This window comes from Podospora bellae-mahoneyi (assembly GCF_035222275.1).
Source record: "Podospora bellae-mahoneyi strain CBS 112042 chromosome 1 map unlocalized CBS112042p_1, whole genome shotgun sequence".
Lineage (NCBI taxonomy): Eukaryota > Fungi > Ascomycota > Sordariomycetes > Sordariales > Podosporaceae > Podospora > Podospora bellae-mahoneyi.
In genome coordinates, this window is record NW_026946359.1 from 3,446,225 (window position 1) to 3,468,816 (window position 22,592).

Here is a 22,592-nt window from a genome sequence, read left to right on the forward strand (position 1 = left end):
TGCTGGGGCATCTTTGGGACTGGAAATGTCCTTTTTACTAGAGAATATACAAAAGGCATTTCCCGGCGTTCTTGGGGTGCTTATTCTTGCTGTGATCGGGGTTAGAGATGATGGACAACCGGTTATCGTCCCTCCTAAGAGGAAGGCCGAAAAGGAAGGGGACTTGTGGGAGAGGACTTTGAAGCGAACCAAGCGGACTATAGAGGAGGGGTTTGGCCTTCAGGAGCCATCATGTGATGGGTTGCTGGACCAATCGTGACACATAAACTACCACCGATCGCCTCGAGGCAGGTGAGAGAATCAACATGCTCCACAGGCTCAGGGTAAATACTCACCGATCTCCGGTAATAGACTGTAGTCGAGTCTTGGATATGTCTAGCCCTGCAGCCTGCCAAATGTCAGCCCTTTTTGTGGAGTTACATGTCATGGCCGGCAAACCACGGCAATAGGCGAGAACCTTGAGAGGTCATGCCGGCAATGTGGTCCACGACCACCCCGCAAGTTTCCGAAAGAGGATCCATCCAAGCTTGGACTTTGAAAAAGAATTCACATTGGTATTTCCCTGCTTTCTAAGGCTTCGCCACCCTTTTCATAAGTCATCTCAGACATCTTTTGACCCGAGGTAAACCTGTTACCAACAAATCACCAGACCCCGTCCCTCTGGGTTCCGATTCCCCCCGAGGCATCCCACCACGTCCACCTTACAAGTTGATGGATTTGCGGAAGTTCTCGCCGGCATACACGGCGTTCTCGCCAAGCTCCTCCTCGATGCGGAGAATCTGGTTAAGCTTGGCCAGGCGCTCCGATCTGCAGGGAGCGCCGGTCTTGATCTCGCCGGAGCGGATACCGACGGCAATGTCGGCGATGGTGACATCCTCGGTCTCACCAGAGCGGTGAGAAACCATGACGCCCCAGCCATCGGCATAGGAGTCCTTGGCGGCCTGGATGGACTCGGTAAGGGTACCGATCTGGTTGACCTTGAGGAGAAGGGCGTTGGAAGCCTTGAGCTCAATGGCCTTCTTGATGCGGAGAGGGTTGGTGACGGTCAAGTCGTCAGCAACGATCTGGATGGACTCGCCCTGGGTCTTGTAGAAGTAGCTCCAGGCCTCCCAGTCATCCTCAGCGAAGGGGTCCTCGATGGAGACGATGGGGTACTTCTTGCAGAGGTCGGAGTAGAGGGCAGCCAACTCCTCGTAGGTGAGCCACTTGGAGGGGTCGCTCTCGGGGTTCTTGAAGTCGAGATCGTACTTCTTGGCGTCCTCCTTGTAGAACTCGCTGGAGGCGACATCCATGGCGATCTTGATCTGGCCAGTGTAGCCAGCGGCCTCAATGGCCTCGGTGATGAGCTCGAGGGCCTCCTCGGCGCTCTGGATATCGGGAGCAACACCACCCTCGTCACCGACGTTGCCAGCGGACTGGCCGTACTTCTTCTTGGCGAGGCCCTTGAGCTTCTGGTACACCTCAGCACCCTGGCGCATGGCCTCGGAGAAAGAGGGGGCGGCAGAAGGAACGATCATGAACTCTTGGAAGGCAAGACGGCCACCGGCGTGGGAACTATCGAGGGATGTCAGCACATGTTTGATAACGCATGATAGCGGCCAGCAGAGCAACTTACCCGCCGTTGAGGACGTTCATGAAGGGAACGGGGAGGACATAGGGCTTCTTGGTGCCGGCAAGGTCGGAGACGTGAGCGTAGAGAGGGACACCCTTCTCGGCAGCACCGGCCTTGGCGACAGCCAAACTGACACCGAGAATGGCGTTGGCACCGAGCTTGGTCTTGTTGGGGGTACCGTCGAGCTTGAGGAGGAACTCGTCGACCTTGCTCTGGTCCTTGACGTCAATCTTCTCCTTGATGAGCGCGGGGCCAATGACCTCGTTGACGTTCTTGACGGCCTGGAGAACACCCTTGCCAGCCCAGTGGGTCTTGTCGCCGTCACGGAGCTCGCAAGCCTCGTGCTGACCTATATTCCACCGTGTCTGTCAGATATGGCTTTTCCTCGACGGGGGTTTTGGGTAAGACGAACCGGTGGAGGCACCAGATGGCACGATGGCGCGGGCGAGGCCAGTCTCCTCGGTCACGACATCGACCTCGACGGTGGGGTTGCCACGAGAGTCGTAGACGTAACGAGCGTGAACCTTGGTGATACCCATTGTGGATGATTTTCTGATGGGAGATGGTCAGTTATCTGTTGGCTATGGGGTCTGCCGGAGTACGGGAGCGGTCAAGGACGGACTTGTGGTAGGTGAAAAGTAAGGCTGGCGGATGGCGGGAAAGGGAATGTTTGGAGGGAAGGAGGAAAGGTTGAAGAATTGTTGACGTGTTGGTTGGTATCAAGGTCCCAAAAGTCGCTCAATTGCAAGCTAGGACAGACCAGGTTCGTGGAATATCCCGCAAGACTGGGTGGTTCGTCACCCAACGCGCGAATCCACGGGAGCTGGATGGTGGCAGAGCTTGAGGTGCCACGGCGTGGAGGTGATATGGGACGACAAAACAGGACAGGAGGCCATCGGATGATGCCCTGGACATACGTACCTGAGGTTTGATGGACTAATGAGTGGTGGAAGGTCTCTCGATGTTGTAAGACGAGGATGGGAAGAGTGAAGATGGAAGAGGGAAGAGAATCAAGATGATGCACTCGGGGCTGGAGGTGGAAGCTTTTGGGTGAGCAGAGACAGAGGGGAGGGGCAGGTCGTCCGGTGGGGTGATCCCTGGTCGAAGGTAGGTAGCGAGAACCCCCCTCTTGTTAGTGACTGCCAAGGGTTTGCCATATCGGAAGCACCTCGCAGGTCGAAGGCAGGAAAGCTCTCGGTGTGTACCGTCTACATGCTATACCATCCCTGCCCTAATGCCCAACCAATGTCAATTGCCAACCATGGGGTTGCATGTGGGCGGATCGAGTGGCCGAGAGGACGGTTGTCTCTCGCCCGGTCAGGCCGTCCCAGTTCGGCGCAGGCGACTTCAATTCTATTCTGCTAAGAATCCGTTGTCGGAGCTTCATCCCTGACAGTCCGGTGGGATGGCGTGGGGTGTTGAATTGCAGACAGTCAAACATCCTTTTCACAACAGTCACAGCTGGAGACCCCCACCCAAGCACATGGAGGTCCCGTCGCCTTGCTGCAAAGTTTGCGGCGGCTTTGCACGGGCGAGTTGTCTGCTCGCATCCGCCCCGGCCGATGTCAACCTTTTTTTGATATTGATGGATAAGACGGTTGCCCCTCCATGGCCAGACTGACAACTGGTTGAGCTACCCCGCAGCCCAAGTTTTAAGACGTCAACAAGTGGATCACAGCACTGGCCAGGTCCACCCCAACAGAAGAAGAGCTCAGCTCTTGTCGAGAAGCTTCCAAAGACCCCTTGAATCAAGATCGAAGCATTGATATGAAAGCTCTCCCAAGAATGTAGCGATGAGAAGGCTTTGGCACTCTGTCTTGAGCAATTATCCCATGTATGACATTATCACTTCACTAAGAGGGTTGGGGTGCTTTTCTCGAGTTCTGTCATGATTTTCATTTCTGCGGTCAGCCACGGAACTCCGTACAAGTGTCCCGGAAGGTTACAGAGTATCATATTGCTGGCGAGCTCCCGTGTGTTGTGCTCCTGAAGAAAAAATCGTCCAGTGGGATCCGATCTACAACAAACATCTGGCGGGATCCGTCAACGCCAATTTTCCCAACTATAGCTATTGGCAGACCAGAGGCAAAGATCAACAGATTAAACAAATATCTAACAGCCATACCTAACAAAAAGCTATCTGGAACATAATAGCTTCACCATTACGTGCTCCCGTCTAACCAAGAGTTGAGAGATGAAGTTGCTCCTGACCGCCTGCCTAAAATGGTCTAATAGCTTCTTGCGTGGTCAGTCAGCAGGAAGGGGCGGAAAAGGAGGCCTGTGCTCAGCCAGATTGCCCGCCTTTACAGGCCACCAAGGTGCATCAATTTGGGAGTTTGCAGGAAAGAGCCTTCTGACGAGCACCGCACGTAAGGAAGGTGCGATAGTTGGGCTCATTGTACATTAAATTGTTGCTTTTCGTCTCTCCTTCACTCTCTTCTTTTCCATCATGTTCCGTTCTTGCGTTACAGCACGGCCAACAGCCAGCCAGGGAGCCCGGAGACATCTAAGATTTGCACCGTTGAGAAGAACAGCGCAGAGTTTTACTTCACGGTATGCAACTGGAAGGTCGCCTCTAACGGGACCCGCTCCCCCTTCTAGGAAGTACTAAGGCCCAAGCGGATTTGCTAAACCACCCCGCAGTCACTCATCATCACCCTCATCAGTCTCAGTCTCACCACGGCGGTCTTACTCTGCCACTTCTACTGCTACTGCCACCCTCACTTCGAGAACAACAACTTCCACTTCTCAACGCCCTCTTTTGACCCAGCGAACAGCTCGCCTAGCAACTCGTCCACCAGTCCGGCACTGCTCATACCGCCGTCACAACATGTGCAGAACTCACGCCCAAGCCGATGTGGCTAGTGGGGTCAATGTGGCAGCTCGTGAGCTGCTCCCCACCAACGTCATCCCACGGCACTATCATGTTACTCTCGAGCCCAACTTCAAGGACTTCACCTTCGACGGCACTGTCGTGATTGACCTCGATGTGGCCGAGGACTCCAAGTCCATTTCCCTTCATACCCTTGAGCTTGACGTGCACAGTGCCACTGTCAGCTCCGAGGGGCAGACTGTCAGGTAGGTTCCATACCCCGCCAACAATGCTCGTTCCGCCCCTGAATGGGCCACCAAAGCTCACAATAAACACAGCTCCTCGCCCAAGATCTCATACAATGAGACCACCCAAGTCACCACCTTTGACTTTGACAATGAAGTCCCCAAAGGCAAGAAGGCCCAGCTTGAGATCAAGTTCACTGGTCAGCTGAACGACAAGATGGCCGGTTTCTACCGTTCGACTTACAAGAAGGAGGACGGCTCCCAGGGTCTTCTTGCCGTCAGCCAGATGGAACCTACCGATGCTCGCCGCTCTTTCCCTTGCTTTGACGAGCCTTCACTCAAGGCCGAGTTCACAGTCACGCTCATTGCCGACAAGAACTTGACCTGCCTCAGCAACATGGATGTTTCTGGCGAGACAGAGGTCCAGTCGAAGCAGACCAATGCCGCCAAGAAGGCCGTCACCTTCAACAAGTCACCACTCATGTCCACATACCTTGTGGCTTTTGTTGTTGGTGAGCTGAACTACATCGAGACCAACGAGTTCCGTGTCCCCGTCCGCGTGTATGCTCCCCCTGGCCAAGATATTGAGCATGGTCGCTTCTCACTCAACCTCGCTGCCAAGACTCTCGCGTTCTACGAGAAGGTCTTTGGCATCGAGTTCCCCTTGCCCAAGATGGACCAGATCGCTATCCCCGATTTCGCCCAGGGCGCCATGGAGAACTGGGGTCTGGTGACGTACCGTGTTGTCGATTTGCTGCTGGATGAAAAGGCCAGTGGCGCGGCGACCAAGGAGCGTGTTGCTGAGGTTGTTCAGCACGAGCTGGCTCACCAATGGTTTGGTAACCTTGTCACTATGGATTGGTGGGATGGCTTGTGGCTCAACGAGGGCTTCGCTACCTGGGCCTCATGGTATTCCTGCAACATCTTCTACCCCGAGTGGAAGGTCTGGGAGACGTATGTTGTCGACAACCTTCAGCGCGCCCTGTCTTTGGACTCCCTCCGCAGCAGTCACCCCATTGAAGTGCCTGTCAAGCGAGCCGACGAGATCAACCAGATCTTCGATGCCATTTCTTACTCCAAGGGCTCTTGCGTCCTGCGCATGATCTCAACCTACCTTGGCGAAGATACCTTCCTGGAGGGTGTCAGACGTTATCTCAAGAAGCACGCCTACGGCAACACCCAGACCGGAGACCTCTGGGCGTCTCTTGCTGAGGCCAGCGGAAAGGGCGTCGAGGATGTTATGCAGGTGTGGACCAAGAACATCGGCTACCCTGTTGTGACCGTCGAGGAGAAGGGCAACAACACCGTCAAGCTGAAGCAGAACCGCTTCTTGCGCACTGGCGACACCAAGCCCGAAGAGGACAGGGTCATCTATCCCGTCTTCTTGGGTCTCCGCACCAAGGATGGTATTGACGAGTCGCAAACTTTGAGCAAGCGTGAGGACACCTTCAAGGTGCCCAACAACGACTTTTTCAAGCTCAACGCCAACCACACCGGTCTGTACCGCACCTCTTACTCCCCTGAGCGCCTCGCCAAGCTTGGCGAGGCTGCCAAGAACGGTCTTCTCAGCGTGGAAGACCGCGCCGGTATGATTGCCGATGCCGGCGCTTTGGCCACCTCTGGCTACCAAAAGACGTCTGGAGTCCTGAATCTCCTCAAGGGATTCGAGACCGAGACCGAGTTCGTTGTCTGGAACGAGATCATTGGTCGTGTTGCCTCAGTTCAGAGTGCCTGGATGTTCGAGGACAAGGCTGTCCGCGACGGCCTAGAGGCTTTCCTGCGCGAACTTGTTAGTGCTAAGGCGCACCAACTTGGCTGGGAATTCTCCGAGAAGGATGGTCATATTGAGCAGCAGTTCAAGGCTATGCTCTTCGGAAGTGCTGGTCTGTCCGGAGACCAGAAGATCATCGATACGGCCAAGGAGATGTTCAAGAAGTACATGGCCGGTGACCGGTCTGCTGTGCACCCCAACATTAGGGGCAGCGTCTTTAGTATGGCGCTGAAGCATGGTGGCAAGGAGGAGGTACGTTGTTTTGTCCCCTATTGTCTATGATGGATGCTGACTGTGTTGTTAGTACGACGCCGTCCTCGACTTCTACCGCAAGTCCACCAACAGTGATGAGCGCAACACTGCCCTGCGCTGCCTCGGCCGTGCCAAGGATCCCGAGCTGATCAAGAGAACTTTGGATCTCCTGTTCAGCGGTGAGGTCAAGGACCAGGATATCTACATGCCGACTGCTGGTCTGCGTAGCCATCCCGAGGGTATCGAGGCCTTGTATGAGTGGATGACGCAGAACTGGGAGAAGCTTGTCGAGAAGCTCCCTCCTGCGCTGTCTATGCTCGGTACCATGGTGACTATCTTCACGTCTAGCTTCACGAAGAAGGAGCAGCTTGCCAAGGTTGAGCAGTTCTTCGCTGACAAGAGCACCAACGGATTCGATCAGTCTCTTGCGCAGAGCCTGGACGCCATTCGCTCCAAGATCTCCTGGGTCGAGCGCGACCGTGAGGATGTCGCTTCTTGGGTGAAGGAGAACACGAAGAGTTCGTAAATGTTGACACGAGGACTATGAAGAAGATGGTTAGCCTGACGAATGGATGAGGCAGGAATCAAAAGCATTTCAAGTCATCTCTAGACTGGGGCGTTGAGTTGGAGCTGGCTTAAGCCATCATGGTAGACATGTAGACATAGAGTGCTGCAATGTAAAATACAGAGACAACTACATCAAAAATATCAAAACATTTTGACAAACATGACCTCGTTGACCCCCCCCCCCCCACTTACCTTGATATACTGCAGTTCGGAGATATTGAAGAGGTATCATGTAGAGCAGACGATCTGCGCAAGCCGCAGATCTGTAAAGTGCTCAAAGTGGAAGCTGTCAACGAGTGGCTCTGGAGCTCTCGGGCTTTTGAGAGGTATTGGAAGGTGAGGTGGTGGTCGGAGCTCATGGTCCGCGGTTCTCACTTGTCATTACTCTCCATCGCCCTGGATTGCGAACTGGTCCTGCGATTGTTATTTGACTCGATCTGGAAACCGATATACAGGTCAGGCCAATTTTCTTACCCGATTTCTATGATGATGAAGATCAATTCAAGCAAACCTTTATGCGCATCTTATCAGTTGTCGTTGCAGTCAAATTAAAGCATGAGGGGAGGGTCGAAAGAAAATGGACCAATAAGATCATCACAAATTCTCCGGCCGAGCTATGTTTCAACCCCCTACCACCCCCCCTTTTGCCACGCCATCCCCCCCATCCCTTGGCTCTTGGGCTCTGGCTGTATGGAAAAGCAAGAAGGTTTCATAGTTTTCCATTACCACCAACCCCTCTTATGACAAGGGGAGTTTGTTAGTGAGATGTTACAGATCGAACGGTTGATCATCGCCGCTTACCTGGAGATCTCCGTAGTTCGGTGATCCCTGGTATGGCATGGGTAGTTGTTGTGAAGGAAAACCACCTGGTCTCCCCCGGGTTCTTTTTGGACTTGTATCTGTTCATCTTACATCCTCGAGTTCGCCATTTGCTTGAACTTCCGACGGCATCCCACGAATCCTTTTTTTGTTTCGTGGTTTGGGTCAATCACCGATGCTGGCATCATTGTTCTTTTCTTGAATCCTTCTTCTTTTTTCTTCTTTCGTTTCTTGCCGGCTGGGTCTGTGGCCTTTTTTCCCCCTTTTTGTTTCTTTATCTTCCGTCTTGTCGTTGTTGTTGTTGTTGTGGTTGTCCATCTCCAGCCTTTTTGAAGAACTACCCCGACAAGCAACGACAGCTTCTCCCACTTGAGCGGCAAAAGATGTTCCCCAAACTCCTCACCACCACCCTTGCGGTCCTCCTCCTCCTCACTTTTTCCCCTCTCAGTGCCCTCTCGGCCCCTACTACAGCGCCAAAACCCCGCTGGTTCGAAACTTATTCTCATGTTGCCCGCCGCGCCATAGTGCCTCAGTCGTATTATGAGGTGCTGCATATCCGGAGACAGCAGTACGCCCTTGCCAATCCGAGGTCTATAGTCAAGGATGTTGTCTGCCTGGACAGAAAGGCGTATGTTCTCCCCCCCTCCCGCCCCTTATCTTTAGTTGGTGTAGGTGGCTAATAAACTGTAGGCATATTGTTGCTCATGACGAAGCCGCTGCCTCGCTCCAGATTTGCAACGGGAGTATAGCTGGCACGGGCAGAGGTCAGTACTGCCAGGGCGGGCTGAAGGCAACAGAAGCAAAGGTCGGGACGGCAGTTTTTCGGCTGAAGAGCGTGAACGAGAGGCAGAGTATCAATGTTAGTAGGGAGAGGTGGCAAATGTGTGTGCAGGCGGCTAGGGAGGCTTGTCCTACGGGCGGGTTGAGGGGGGTTTGTCTAGGGGCGGCGAGGTGGGGTGGGAGTGTTGAATTTGAGTTGGGGAGTGCTTGAGTTTAGGGGATGTGAAGGAAAATAGAGATGTCTCTTTGGTGATTTTGGACATGTGTTGGATGCGGTGAAGAGTTCGTATCACAAGTCGAGACTTTTCCATATACTAGAAGAATTGCCAAATTTTCAAATAAATGACCCTTGATTCTCAAATGGTATTGGGTTAGTCTCGTCAGCATAGCTTAAAAGCAAAGGGGTTGGCGAGGGTTAGGGTTTAACGTGGTTTTGCATCGAAGTGGTCAAGATTGGGGAATCACATGACTTGGTGTCACTCATTAACGCGTCTCATTGTCCTGTCGCCTTCGAACTGGCTTCGCAGGCTCTCATCTCGTCCATCAACTCACCACCCGTTGTATTTACCCGTCAACTTTTTTCATCAAACTGCTGTACATCGATTTACATAATCGACTTAACATTTCATTGTATATCGCCCTCACTCTCACCTTTTCTTACAAGCAACAACACCATCGACTCCCACCTCTGACCACAAAATGCCCCTCGGCATCCAACGCCTCAACGCCAAGAAATCACAACCCAACGACCGCATCATCTTCATCAAGCCCATCCCCGGGCCCCATGAAGCTATCGCTCAGGATTTCCTCGAGCGAATAGCTGCGCAATGCGGTAAGTTCCCCATCCCTTCCCGCCAGAAGAATCTCTTAACTTCAACCCCATCCTCTCAACTCAACGCATGCCTAACCCTAACCTCCAATCCTCACACTATCTAACAACCCCCCTTTCTATTAGTCCCCATAATGCGCCAACACCACCTCTCGGTCACCTCTTTAGAAGAATTCCCCCCCAACCGTGAATTCGTCGGCCGCAACTTCAACGCCGGCGAGGTAATCCAGCTAGTCCTCAAATCCCATTCGGGTCGTTGGCTCCCCTTCAACTATGTTCAAATGGTCATGATGCATGAGCTCGCCCACAACAAGCAGATGAATCATTCCAAGGCTTTCTGGCAGGTTCGCAACCAGTTTGCTGATGAGCTGAGAGGGTTGTGGCAGAGGGGTTTCACTGGGGAGGGGCTTTGGGGTAGGGGCGCGTTGTTGAGTACGGGGGAGTGGGAGAGGAATGCGGTTGGGGAGGGGGAGGAGTTGCCGGAGCATTTGTGTGGTGGGACGTATCGGAGTAGGAGGGGGGGAAGGAAGAGGAAGGTGAAGGTTGATTGGAAGGAGCAGAGGGAGAGAAGGATACTCAGGAAGTTTGGGGCGGGAGGGGAGAAGCTTGGGGAGGATGAGGCGGTGAAAAAGGAGTTGGAAAAAGGGAAGAAGGTGAAGGGGAAGCCGAGGGTGGCAGGGAGTGGGAGAGGGAGGGAGTTGAGGGCTGCGGCTGCTTTGGCGAGGTTGGAACAGGGGAAGAAGGGGGAAGGGGAGGTGAAGAAAGAGGAGGAGGAGGAGGAGGAGACGGATAGTGGGGATGAATATGAGGAGGATGTAAGCCAGGGTCCGGATGCGGTTGACTTTGATGGGAAGAAATTGCTTGACGGGAAAGGGCAGGGGATGGTGAAGGTTTGCGACGACGAGAATCCCAATGATCAGGATGGATGAACTGCGGGAGTTGCAGAGTTTTGGGAGGATCAAGAAAGAGCCTGGAACTGGGTCCTTGATTCTCAACCCGGTCAAATCGACACCGATAAAGCCAGACACCTCATCAGAAAAGAGACCACCAGTACCAAAACCGCCGCCACCGAAACCGAAAGTCCAGGCACAGTCGCCAAATACCAAATTATTACACCCGAAAGCAGAGCAATGTCAGCCTCTTAAACTGAAAACACCAGCGCCATTACCCACTACTGCCACAACTAAACCGACCACGTGCCCAACTTGCTCCTTTGACAACGAGCCAATATCCGCCATTTGCGCTATATGCAGCAATGTCCTCAACCCAACGAGGGTTTCCGACTCTTGGGCATGTACCAGCACGACGTGTACCGGGACAAAGTATCGCAATGCGGGCGACGTTGGAATTTGCGGAGTGTGTGGAGCTCGCAAGCCACAGGCTAGATTGGCGGATCAAGCTTATATCGCCCCTGCGTACCGGGACAGTAAACAAAGGGGGTGACAACGGCGTGGCAACCACCGGGACAGGGATCCTGGTTTAGGGGGGGGTTATGTATGTATATGCCCATGTCAGGATCAAGGGAAGAAAAAGACCTCATCCTACGTCTATAATCTGACTTACCTTTTACGGCAAGACCAGACTGTTGAACAGCTCTCTTTACGTCATCTCCTTGCCCATCCATCCCATCAGTTCATACCTCTTGTTGACCACTCACTCCCCATTCTTGGACCCCATCTTTCCTATACAGTTCCCATATCCATACCCCCCCTTTCCCTCCACCCAATATCACCAATTCTACGAACATCTTCAACACTTTAAACCCTTCCCCCAGTGTGAATAGCCATAGCACACTATCCCTGGGCACTGTCCCAACGCCAAACACAGCCACACCAGTTTCACCATCACCCACAGATAGCTGTCGAAATTACTATCCAAAATTTCCCCTTTTTAAGTTGGCACAGAATTTTCTTCTTCACTGCATGTGACCCATAGACCGCATAGATAGCAAAAAAGAATAAAAAAAAAAAAACTTAAATCTCTCCACATCACCTGTTGTATATCGTGCCTCAACCGTGAAACTATTTTACCATCCTGTGACATTCAACACCCTCATATCAAACCGAATGGCACACCACAAAATCATATCTCAAATGTGGTGGCCAACACCCGACCAGAAACAACCACCTCTTTCCCCCTCGACCCTTCTTCCATCTTGAGTTAGACATGTCACATCACCATCACCATCACCAAGCCAATCGCAAACATCTTTTTGGCCGCCGAAACCAGAAACATGCCTCTCTTTTGAAGAGAACCATTACGGAAGCCCCTATTCATCTTACCGGCGCCCCCTCTCTGTGCCTATTTACTCACCCTCCCTACAATACAGTCAAAGGCCTATTAACTATCTTTTAACGCCTAATAATTATAAAAGATACTCAGGGGAGCTACCTCTTTGTCTTTTGGGGAGGGAGGGGGGGTTGGTAACCTTGGGTAAATAAACAGGGGGCTCATGTAAAGGTTCTCTCCTCTTTTATCCTTGGGACTCTATTGCTCTATTGGGGACTCTATAAGGTATCCAAACCTCTGGTGAGTCTTTTTGTCTATTCATCCTTCCCCGTTTTGTCTAACCATTTCATGCCCATCTGTATATCCTGGAAAAAAAACAAAAAGAAGAGAAACGTATATCCTGGAAAAAAAACAAAAAGAAGAGAAACATCCTCAGAGTCCCGACCATTTCCCTCGCCATTTCCTTCCCTTCCACCTTTTTTTGGTGATTATTTCCGCTTCATTTTCTCTCCCTTTCTTGCACTCTCGAGTGTTGCTGACCACAATCTGTCGCCAGGCGTGCTCCTCCCAAAGATCCCTCCTTCGGCTGGCCATACTACTCTCCTCGATGACCACCCATCCCCAGTATTATTTATCAAGACTTACCCCTTTTCGAGCTTTCTAATCGCCTAAGAAGCACATACCAGATCCCAAGGCATTGAAACAAAACGAGAAAAACAAACAAAATACAAAATATCACACCTGTTACCACACCAATCAATAACAACACAAAAAGTACAACCCATATTCCACCCCGAAAACAAGAACAAAACATAAACAAAAAGCTAATGCCTATGATGCAGCGTAGAAAATGCTGTTCAAGGCTACCGCCGGCGGAATAGCGGGTATTGTTGTTAAAAACCAGAGTGTGAAATCACGGGTATCTCAAAGCCAACAAAGAACCCCAATCCAAGACCGAAAGAGAACCCGTCAAGGAGCTAAAACTTCCTTTGAACAACCACCCCCCAACCCCAACCACAAAAGGATCAAGCGAAAAAACGCAAGAAAATGAAACCGCAAATCAACTTTTCCCCGAAGCTCAACTCAAGGCAAGAGGCTACCCAAAGACAAAATCGACGCATGACTAGGGTTGACTATCCAGGGCGGCAAGATTGTCTATCATGGCCTGATCATACCCCTTCGACTTGTCATAATCGGCGAGCCACTCGTCCCAAGTGAGGTTCGACAGTTTATCGTCCTCGGTCCAGTGCTGCGAAGGCTGCTCAGGACCCAAGACACCCCTCTCGGGAAAGTTGCCCAAGACAACCCTCTCAGGAAAATGCCCCAAAGGCTGTTCTGGAAAGTGCTCGCAATGCGAGCAATAACCGCCGCTGTCACCACCGTTAGTCGCAGCACGCAGACAGAGACAAAAGGGATGAGGGGTGGGGAAGAGATGGAAAACCTCACCATTTCCAATCCGAATCTCGCCGGGTCTCCTGATCGAAGAAAGTGAGCAGCAGCTTCGTGGTGGCAATACCGATCCATCGATGTGCGTTGGTCCTCCACTCTTTCCAATCAAGTTCCAGATCTGTATCATTCTCGGCATTCCAATTGAGGGTTCTGTCGAGATGGGAAATGATTCTTGTCCACTCTTGCTCTTCCAACAACTCTTTGGTCTTGGGAGTTGTAGCCGCCTTGACGATCTTGTGACCTTCATTGGAGAACGACCGAATCATAACCCGGATTGCCCAGTTCTCATGGATGCCATCGTTGGCATCATCATCAAATTGTCCGCATCGGGCCTCGAGGTCGGTCATTTCCAACCTTGTTTCGCAGATATAGAGCCGCATGAAACAGCGGGCGCAGAACAGATTTGTGCGCTCGTGGTAGGGGACAGTCTTGTCGGCAGCCTCAAGGTGCCGTTGCACAAAGAGAGAGTTGCAGCGCTTGCATGCCTTGTAGTTCCCTTCTGGGCGGTTCGACTGGCTATTGAGAAGAGACTGGCCATTGTTCGTCTGCCCATGCTTACGCCTGCTCTTCTTGTTGGGGACTGGAGAGTCACCATTGCCGACCGCAGCAGAAATCGACTGACCAGTCAGAGGAGACGAGTCGCTACTCATCAACTGGCTCTTTCGCTTGATCGATTCCCGGCTCTCGCGTTCCGGGTTGCTGGGATGAATGTCGGCCTGGTCGCACGGTTGTGAGTTTATGGAAAGCAAAGCAAACGGACGGAAGGGGGAAATCGCGAAAGAACCTACTGGGTTTCCAACAATGATCGTGTCACCAACGGCATTGCTAGAGGGTCGTCTGGCTTGAAGGACGCGAGGTTGCAACATGGGTCGAAGACGAGACGGTTCGACTGTACTAGGGGCAGAAATCGCTGCATGTCTGGTGGGAATCGAAGTAAATGGAGACATCATTCCTGTCGGGGAGTTGGTAAACCGTGGAGGCCATTCCGACAGTCGGCGTGTCGTCATGGCTGCCAAGGGGGGATTAGGTTCAGGGGCGGCTGCGGTCGGATTTGTTGAGAAGGGTGTTGGTGAAGAGCTGGCCTGGGTCGGACGCCCGCTTCTTGATGAATAAAATCCTCTCGCTGGAAACAGCTTTTTCTCGCTGGAATGTCCAGTAGGTTGTTCGAGTCGCGACCAACTTGGGTTCTTCGAACACGGGTGTGGTTGAGACGTCTTAGGCAAACATCGGGGCCGCACGCCTCGCCGACGATAGCGTGGAAGTAATTGATGGTTGTGGAGCGAGGAAGGGGAAGGAAGAGGGGAGAGGGGAGAGGAGAGGGGAGAAGGGAGAGGGGAGAGGGGAGGGGGGAGAGGGGAGAGGGGAGAGGAGAAGGGGAGGAGGGAAAATACGGATGGTAATGGGGACGGTTATAATGTTAACGAAAATAAAAAATGGGGGGATACACTGGGGAGGCAAGATACGTTTAACAGTGGCCCTACGCACTGTAAAACGACCAAAGATGGCGAAGGTTGCTCTGGAGAAAGAAGCAAACAGTGCTCCACGGTGACAATAGTAGCCAAACTACGGATATGGTGAAAATGCTACTGGACAATGGAAATGAGTGGATGGGAGTTGGTGGTGGTGAAGGCGATGGCGGAGGGGGGGTTGCTCTCGGGCCCAACGACAGGCATACTAGGTGGAGGTGGAAGGTAATCCAAGAGAGGGCGAGTCTATCCAGGTCTAATTACTGAGTGGAAGCGGACAACTTGACGATAACCTTAAAACCATTTTGTTGTGCCACTTTATGTATGGGTTATGCCTGCCTCGGTAAATGTCTCCTCAACCTGACTTGGACGAACCACCATAACACAGTTCAAGACGATTGTTCATGTGAGTATTGTCCTGGTGTGAATTCTGTGCATCTTTTGTTGTCTCTACTTGGTGAATATAGTTACGGTGACTGGCTTAAGGTAACTTCACATCTATCCCGGAACAGAACCCCAACCCCATGTAATTTTGTAAGGTCAAGCTTCAGCATCACCCACAAATCAGCCAGACCCCTTCCTCCGTATTCCAAGCCCGTTGAGAGAACCACCCAATGTTCTAGACATGTGAAAGATGAGGTGGACTTGAATTTATTTCTATAAACGTCCGCGATTTATACATCATACATATTCATACAACCGGCTCCCCACTAGTGACTTCCTGCCCCCCAACTGCCCACCAAAGCCATGGCCTTCTCTCCGCCATCAGCCAGCCTCTCGTCCTTCAAAACATCAGAGAGGCATGTCCATGGGTCACGACCGCCGCCCCACTTGAGGAGGCTCTCCTTAAGCCTCTCCCCGTTTTGTCTATCTAGCGCCAAGCCGTTTGCGCCACCGGAAAACACCACGTCCCAAACCCGTTGGGCCAGCACCTTGTCGAACAGATAGCTATAGTAAGTGCTTCCGTACCCAGACAAATGCCCAAAAAAACCCTGCCATCTCGTGTCCTCTGGATCAGGCTGCATGCTGCTGAGCTCTCTCTGAATCTGGTGGAATATCTTGGTAGAGTCAAACCCAGGTCGATTAGCTTCAGCTGAGTGAAGCCTTTGATCCAGCATTGCCATAATAATCTGGTTTTCAGTGTCCAGACCCTCGAACCTCCGCGCCTGGTGGAGCTTTTGAGTGACCAGCTTGTAAGGAAGCGGCTCGTTCGTCTGGTAATGCCGAGCAAATAACGCCAGCACGGCCGGGTCGGCGGCAAAGAACTCCATCAATGTCGATGGCAGCTCCGCCAGGTCTGTAGCGCACCTGGTGCCAGACACATTCTGGAACGAGGTACGAGCTAGGATCGAGTGTATGGCGTGGCCCATCTCATGAAAGAGCGTTTCCAACTCGTAAAAGTTCAGGAGAGCAGGCTGGTCCCTGGCGGCCTGGGGAAAGTCACAGACGAGGGCGATGGTGGGAAGCTGCATCACGGCCTTTCCACGCTTGGAGTACATCATCCCGTCGTTCGCCGCCTGCTCCGGGGTCGGGAAAGACTGAGCATCTGGATCGTGTTTGCTCTCAAGCCAGATCTCGTCCACCTCCTCTGCCGAGATCTCGCGTGAGCAGCGGAGCGTAAAGTGAGCTGGGTTGGGCGACTTGTCTGGCCGGTAGAAAAGATCACAGTATAACACAGCCACCACGCCATCTGTATCAGACACGACATCAAGGCGGCGCACATCCGGATGCCATGTCTCTCCCGGCAATGTTTGCGTTGGCACAAATCTGATGCCGTACAGTTGAGTGAAAAGCCTGGAGAGGCCCTGCATGACGACGCCGACAGAAAAGTAGGCGGAGAGGTCATCCGACCGCGTCGGAGTCCTCTCTGATCTTCGAAGAGCCTCCTGGTAGTAGTCCTTATCCCAAGGGTAAACCTCCTCAGACTTGCCTGTCTCCCTCTCCTTCAACATTCTGAGCTCGGCCAATTCTGTTTTGGCTTTGTGGCCATTGCTGTGTGCCAGGGCACGGAGAAATTGGTCCACCGCCTCTGGGCTTTTGGCCATCATGCGATCACGAAGAGCCAGATGGCCATAACTCTCAAAGCCTGAGAGATCGGCGAGCTCGCCTCTCAACTTGACCATATGCTCGAGCATAGCTACCGAGCGGGTAGATGCTGTACGAGAAGCGTGATAGAGAGCACGCCTGACCTCAGGATCCTTGACCGTCCGCAACGCCAAAGTGGCTTTTGAACCCAGTGTCTCCAAGGTGGTCTGGCCAAACCGAGTGGCCGATCTGACCTCTACCGGGTCCATGCCCATAAGCTTGCTGCTCGGCACAGTAATCTCGGGGTACTCTGGCTTCATCCCCTGGATGAACCGAGACCCAACTGTGCTGATTTGCGACGACAACCACACGAAACGCTCCCGGTGCCTTTGGCTGAGGTTGACGGCAGACTTGGTGAAATCCAACCTCAACACCTCAGCAACAGCCTTTTCCTCTTCTGACCACACAGACGTAACATCGGGGTTCGACATGGCCTTGATCAGCTGATCGTATAAGCCAGTCATGGTGTTGAGCTCGTTCATGTACTGATATACCAAATCCCAAGCTTGGTCGGCGCTGCGCTGGGTGAGAAGCTCTGGGTGTGTCACACGGACGAAATCGCACATATCGAGAACTCGACAAAGGATATCGCTCAACCTGTCAAGTTGGCGAACAACTCCTCGATATTCCTCCACCGTCTTTGCCGACAGCACCTTGTCGACGGTGGCCCGCGCTCTCTTCAAGCTCACCTGGGCGAAGGTGAGGAACCCACTAGGTGTCCTCAGATACTGATTCCTAAACAGACCGACCGGTTTGTTTATGTACGGCGGTGCCGAAAACTCCTTCCAATGCGTCGACGAATCGAAAATGTCGCGGAGCAAAAGGTCGTCATGTCGTTCATAACCCTTGGGCGGGGTGTGAATGAAGGCAGACACTGGGCCCAAAGCATCTACCGAGAGCCATCTTCGTTGCGGGTGGGACAAACAACAACTGGAACATATTGGTCGCCTCAGCCGGGTCGACCGTAAAAGTTGGGACTGTATCGATTTCAACATGGCTGCGATTGACAAGGGGGGCTCGAGAGCTTTGTCCCTAGCTCGGCATTGGTGTAAACGAGTGGAGGGGTGCTGGCAAAGTTGAAGATGAACTCAACCGCGCCCAGTCACCGCTGGGCTATCCAGAGCCGGACGCCACCTATGTCGATAACCTCCTTCTGCCCTCCCCAATGTGATCCAGTTATTTTCGAAACCTCGCGAGCAGGCACACGAGCAGTTGCAGGGGTTTGTCGTCTGTCGAGGTAGGATGGCAGAGTCGCCCAAAAAAATGGCAAGTCAAAATTCCAAGTACGGTGGTATAGGTTCGCCTCTGTCTAACCTTATATGAAAAGGGTTAGGGCTGTGGCAGTGGTGGCAGCTGCGCTTGTTTGGCTGCGGCTATAGTGTGAGGTTTTGAGCGGACTTTGCTATATGACTGGCAATTCGGACTACCCCCCCCACATCTGTGTAAGCTAAGCCACCTACTTGCTTATCTAACTGAGCAAAAGCTGATTTAGACCATTAGGCTTAATTGGGCAGCTCATCTATATTTTTGGACTTCAAGCATAAAGTTTACTATGAAAGCCATGCTTTTGAATTGAAGATACGATACTACCATATTATTATATCAAAACTAGTATACGCGGGAGCTTTTATTACTACTTGAAAAGCTTAATATACTTGCTTATACTTTAATTGAGTATAGTGCGGTTAAGTTGTGATTGATCGTATAAATTTGTGTACGTGCTTAACTAATTTATGTAGTTTGATTAGCTGTTTAATTGATCAAATTAATTACCGGGCTTTAGCTGGGTGGCCTGTGCGGCTTTCAAAGGTAGTCCGAGTTGCCAGTCATCTAGTAGGCTCCCTGGGTTGACAATGCCAAGGCCACTCTTTGTAGGCCAAAAGGGTTCTGAGACAGTGACGAACGAATACCACCGTACCGAGATCCCGGAAATAGCCGCACCCGCATCTGATCCCAGCCAGCATTGCAACTTCCAGGTTCCCAAATCCCGGTCGTTTTGAACTTTGTAGCTCTCGACCACCGACGACGCCTGCTCCCCAGGCAACAATCTTTTACCAGTCCTCCTTTTTCCTCTTCCTCTTCGTCGCAAGGGAAAATCCAATTGGGTCGAGACCATGGCTGCCAGACTGCTGTTTCAACGGGTAAGTCTTTTGTCCCGGATGCAGCTACCTATCCATCCCGCCTTGCACCTAGCGTCATATATACATCTATCTACAAATCACTAACATGTCTCTCCTCTCCAGCGAGCCGCGCCATTGACGGCCGCCGTCCTCGTCGGCAGCATCGCCTTCTCTCCCTCCATCGCCCATGCCGAAGCCCCCAACGGTCGTCAGTTTGTACGTCAAAGCACCTCTCTACCAAACCATACCATCACCCCACTAACACACGCCCCAGCCCAGAAAACCCATCTACGACGACGACCTCGACGACCCCCTCCCCACCTCCAAAACCCTCCCCGCTCCCCCCAAGCCAGCAGCAGCCGAGCCAACAACACCCTCCACCTCCCTCATCGCCCTCCCCACCACCTCCGAACCAGCCGTCATCAAAAAAGAAACCCCCACCGACCTCCTCGCCCAGCGAATCCGCTCCGCCCGCCTCTACCTCTACCACCACTCCTGCATCCTCGAAGACGCAGTCAACTCCTCCCTCTCCCGCGCCTTCGACCTCGAGCAATCTTTTACTTCCACCATCTCCGGCCTCGCCCCCGACCGTGCCTCAGGAGAAAAGCTCATGCCCGGTGCCATCTATGTCCTCGTAGCCGGAATGGCAGGCAGCATTGTCGCCCGCAACAGAAACGTCCTCCTCCGCACGGCGACACCCCTGGCGTTGGGCATCACCGCCGCTTGGACCGTCCTCCCCGTCACGATGACAAACGTCTCGGAGCTGCTGTGGTATTACGAGAAGAAGGTACCTGCGGTGGCGGAGGCGCATCTGCAGGTTAGGGAGGGGGTGGAGAAGGGTGTTTACATGGCAAAGGTGCATGCCGAGCTGGCGCAGAGGAAGATTGAGGAGGGGGTTAGGGAGGCTAGGGAGGGGTTGGAGGGGTGGGTTAGGAAGGGGAAATAAATGAAAAGGGGGGATGGTTGTGTGTTGTGAGGTAGACAAAAAAGGGGATTGGGAAAAAGTGATATGTGTACCTAGCCTGGGAGAAGGGGTAGCAGAGGCGGTAGCGGAATATCCCTCTTGTATCAATACGTAGAAAGCTTGCCATTTTTTAAAAAGTCCGAAAAGGCTTGGGGGGTAGAATTATACTGTTTCTCTTTTGAGTTGTGAGAAATTGACTCAACTCTTATTTGCGGTATGTTCATGTAAGTGGTGTGGTCTATTATGTACAATTCTCATCTAACTAATATATCCCGTTTCTACAGTGCTGTATCCTTGTATATACCCATTTTTGCTACCCAAAACCCTCAAATCTCCTTGACGTTATTCCCCCCTGTTCCCAAACTCCCATAAAACCTCAACGCCCGCTCATAAGTCCACATGGTCACCGCGCTCGCCGGCGCAGCCTTGACCAAGCTCACCGTCAACCCCCTATACAAGCCCCTCACCCCCTCCCGCGCTACAATCTCTCTCATCGTACCCAATGTCCCGTGGGTATACTCTGGTATATTCTTATGCACATACCCCCCCCTCGTCGGGCCCTGCACCTGTATTCTCTTTCTCACCAAATCCAACGGAAACGTCCCTGTTTTGGCAGTAACAGAAGCTATCGTCCCTGCCAATGCCCCGCCTGAACTGAAGGGAAGCTCCAGCTTTGACAATTTGGGACGAAGGGTCTCGTACACGGCGAAGAACGTCCCCATAAAGGGGATGATCTGTCCCAGGGCGGGGGCTAACCCCCGGAAGAAACCTTTGTACCCCTCCTGGTGATGGATCTGTCTGATGGCGGGGAGGAAGCCCTTGTAGATTTTGTCATTGCCCTGGGCAGCGAAGCGGGTTCGTAGGAGGTCGAGGGGGTAGGTGGCTGTTGTGCCTGTTGCTCCGGCTGCCGCGCCGGAGATGAAGGATTCTGCTGATGGGGGGAGGGTAGACTCGCCGAGGGTGGAGTGGAGGAGGAGAGTGGTTTGGCGGTAGGTGGTGAACTGGACGGCGAAATAGCAGAGGTACAGGAGTTCGGCGGGGAGGTTTCCTTTCCAGAGGCCGGTGAGGCCTTCGGACCGAACAATGGAGAGGAGGGTGGGGAGGGTGCCTTTGTAGATAGGGGAGCCGTGGAGGTTGCGGGTGGAGAGGGGGTCGGAGAGGGAGTGGGTTTGGAGTTGGAGGCGGATTTTGACTACGTCTAGGGGTGCTATGACGAAGCTATTCAGAGACATGGGGTTAGGGTGGGTTGGGGGGGGGGTTATAGAAAAGGGGGTGGAGGAGGTGAGGACAATACCGAGAGACTACACCGGCTGTGGCGCCGGCGGCGGTGACTTGGAGGCGGGTGCCTTCATCTTTGAGGCGGTCGCCTGGTTTGGCTGACATTCATTCAGTGGGGGGTGACGAAGGTGTCGTCGTTGAAGATATGACGAGCCAAAGAGGGGATGACGACGCAGGGATGGTTGATATGCAGGCGCACGCACTGGGACAACAAGCTTTTTGCGCCTCTTTATTTTGGTCCGTCCGGTGTCTGTGGGTGATCTTCAAGGAAGGTAATGGGAAGCTCGATCAAGCTGCAGCTGTAGCTTTGGGCGAAAAAGCAATATGCGTTGCTAGAGCCTTCCAGAGCGATTGCGTGTTCAAAATGGAAAAGTGCACTGAAGACAGCTCGGTAAGTTGCGTGTATGCTTGGAAATGCAGCTACATGAATCTCATGTCCTGATACGCCAGGGGCGCGGCTTATCGTGATTGATGGTGGTGTTGTGTATTTTTGGACCTCAAATCTGAAGATATCAAAAGCAGTGACGACATTGCTGTCAGTTGACAGGGGGCTATAACTTTTTTTTTCTGCTGGTTGAGGGAGCGCACGGAACAAGCCGTCGCCTAGATCTCTTGACCACCTAAACCACGAGTCCAAAGCCATATTGTGTATCACCCCGATCTGCAGTGTGAGCACACGCGGATGGACAACGACTGACTGACGACCGCAGCGATTGACGAGATATTCAGAAGAAGAGCAAAGATCCATGGGGATCCGAGAACAGATGCATTGCATGGAGCAGAAAGAGGCGTCTTATCTGCATCCGACATCCCGAATCCACCTCGCTCAAGCATCGGTAGCCTTTTCACCGCAAGCCGGGGCAGTGTCGGCAGCTCTCTCTCACAGGCAGGCACCTTCCCCGCGACCACCTGGGCTCCGCCGTCATTGCAGCACGGGGTGCAATAAGTCGAGCTCTGATTGGTTCCATCCGCCCGAATCGCAGCTTAGCGGCGGGACCCACCTCAACTTGGCTGAAATGCCCTGAACTCTCAGCGGGTCAGCGGCCACACGGAAGGGCTCTGTTACATCAGAGTCGAGATGCACGCCTTAACACGCCGTTCCTCCGTTCCCGTGTGAGATTCGAGTGGGGTTCTGGACCCTCATGGTGAGGTTCCTCCTCGTCGTGAAACCTACAGGCCACGGCAACTTCGGCCGATTTCACCCAGATATCAAGACGTCGTCCCCCTCCTGCGCTATCGCTAGCCACAGGAGAGTCTGTCCTCTCTGCATCTCTCTGCGTCTCTCTGCATCTCTCGTCTCGCCGTGTTGCTCAT

General features: G+C 52.8%; 8 protein-coding genes across 8 annotated transcripts; 4 read left to right on the forward strand and 4 right to left on the reverse strand.

Annotated features, from left to right (window-relative positions):
- Nucleotides 1–528: 528 nt before the first annotated feature.
- On the reverse strand, nucleotides 529–2,690 carry ENO1 (phosphopyruvate hydratase). Its single transcript, XM_062874344.1, has 3 exons — nucleotides 2,025–2,690; nucleotides 1,616–1,961; nucleotides 529–1,554 (listed from the first exon to the last, which is right to left on the reverse strand). Exons 1-3 carry the CDS (start codon nucleotides 2,149–2,151, stop codon nucleotides 702–704), a joined length of 1,326 nt encoding a protein of 441 aa, XP_062737462.1. The 5' UTR covers nucleotides 2,152–2,690; the 3' UTR covers nucleotides 529–701.
- On the forward strand, nucleotides 531–7,218 carry APE2 (Aminopeptidase 2 mitochondrial; the record flags this gene model as incomplete). Its single annotated transcript, XM_062874345.1, has 3 exons — nucleotides 531–4,690; nucleotides 4,763–6,692; nucleotides 6,745–7,218. The coding sequence occupies exons 1-3, from the start codon at nucleotides 4,443–4,445 to the stop codon at nucleotides 7,216–7,218; spliced, it is 2,652 nt and encodes an 883-aa protein (XP_062737463.1). The 5' UTR covers nucleotides 531–4,442.
- An 874-nt stretch (nucleotides 7,219–8,092) lies between these two features.
- Nucleotides 8,093–9,210, forward strand: QC761_110560 (uncharacterized protein; the record flags this gene model as incomplete). Its single annotated transcript, XM_062874346.1, has 2 exons — nucleotides 8,093–8,706; nucleotides 8,769–9,210. 2 exons carry the CDS (start codon nucleotides 8,093–8,095, stop codon nucleotides 9,067–9,069), a joined length of 915 nt encoding a protein of 304 aa, XP_062737464.1. The 3' UTR covers nucleotides 9,070–9,210.
- Nucleotides 9,211–9,388: 178 nt separating this feature from the next.
- Nucleotides 9,389–11,130, forward strand: QC761_110570 (uncharacterized protein; the record flags this gene model as incomplete). The annotated part of the gene is made up of 3 exons (XM_062874347.1): nucleotides 9,389–9,690; nucleotides 9,814–10,577; nucleotides 10,633–11,130. Exons 1-3 carry the CDS (start codon nucleotides 9,558–9,560, stop codon nucleotides 11,128–11,130), a joined length of 1,395 nt encoding a protein of 464 aa, XP_062737465.1. The 5' UTR covers nucleotides 9,389–9,557.
- A 1,909-nt stretch (nucleotides 11,131–13,039) lies between these two features.
- QC761_110575 (uncharacterized protein) lies at nucleotides 13,040–14,312 on the reverse strand (the record flags this gene model as incomplete). The annotated part of the gene is made up of 2 exons (XM_062874348.1): nucleotides 13,040–13,286; nucleotides 13,363–14,312. 2 exons carry the CDS (start codon nucleotides 14,310–14,312, stop codon nucleotides 13,040–13,042), a joined length of 1,197 nt encoding a protein of 398 aa, XP_062737466.1.
- A 1,229-nt stretch (nucleotides 14,313–15,541) lies between these two features.
- Nucleotides 15,542–17,911, reverse strand: OCT1 (Mitochondrial intermediate peptidase; the record flags this gene model as incomplete). Its single annotated transcript, XM_062874349.1, has 1 exon — nucleotides 15,542–17,911. One exon carries the CDS (start codon nucleotides 17,909–17,911, stop codon nucleotides 15,542–15,544), a length of 2,370 nt encoding a protein of 789 aa, XP_062737467.1.
- Nucleotides 17,912–18,790: 879 nt separating this feature from the next.
- Nucleotides 18,791–20,157, forward strand: QC761_110590 (uncharacterized protein). The gene is made up of 3 exons (XM_062874350.1): nucleotides 18,791–19,057; nucleotides 19,160–19,252; nucleotides 19,311–20,157. Exons 1-3 carry the CDS (start codon nucleotides 19,031–19,033, stop codon nucleotides 19,980–19,982), a joined length of 792 nt encoding a protein of 263 aa, XP_062737468.1. The 5' UTR covers nucleotides 18,791–19,030; the 3' UTR covers nucleotides 19,983–20,157.
- Nucleotides 19,997–22,493, reverse strand: TPC1 (mitochondrial thiamine pyrophosphate transporter). The gene is made up of 2 exons (XM_062874351.1): nucleotides 21,295–22,493; nucleotides 19,997–21,218 (listed from the first exon to the last, which is right to left on the reverse strand). The coding sequence occupies exons 1-2, from the start codon at nucleotides 21,381–21,383 to the stop codon at nucleotides 20,327–20,329; spliced, it is 981 nt and encodes a 326-aa protein (XP_062737469.1). The 5' UTR covers nucleotides 21,384–22,493; the 3' UTR covers nucleotides 19,997–20,326.
- Between the last annotated feature and the right edge of the window lie 99 nt (nucleotides 22,494–22,592).

Coding starts and splice junctions, on each gene's coding strand:
- ENO1 (XM_062874344.1), bottom strand. CDS start 2,151: ATGGGTATCACCAAGGTTCACGCTCGTTACGTCTACGACTCTCGTGGC. Junction 1,962..2,024: donor GCCATCTGGTGCCTCCACCG/GTTCGTCTTACC, acceptor GGTGGAATATAG/GTCAGCACGAGGCTTGCGAG. Junction 1,555..1,615: donor ATGAACGTCCTCAACGGCGG/GTAAGTTGCTCT, acceptor ATCCCTCGATAG/TTCCCACGCCGGTGGCCGTC.
- QC761_110590 (XM_062874350.1), top strand. CDS start 19,031: ATGGCTGCCAGACTGCTGTTTCAACGG. Junction 19,058..19,159: donor CCAGACTGCTGTTTCAACGG/GTAAGTCTTTTG, acceptor TCTCCTCTCCAG/CGAGCCGCGCCATTGACGGC. Junction 19,253..19,310: donor CCCCCAACGGTCGTCAGTTT/GTACGTCAAAGC, acceptor CACACGCCCCAG/CCCAGAAAACCCATCTACGA.
- TPC1 (XM_062874351.1), bottom strand. CDS start 21,383: ATGTCAGCCAAACCAGGCGACCGCCTCAAAGATGAAGGCACCCGCCTC. Junction 21,219..21,294: donor ACAGCCGGTGTAGTCTCTCG/GTATTGTCCTCA, acceptor GTCTCTGAATAG/CTTCGTCATAGCACCCCTAG.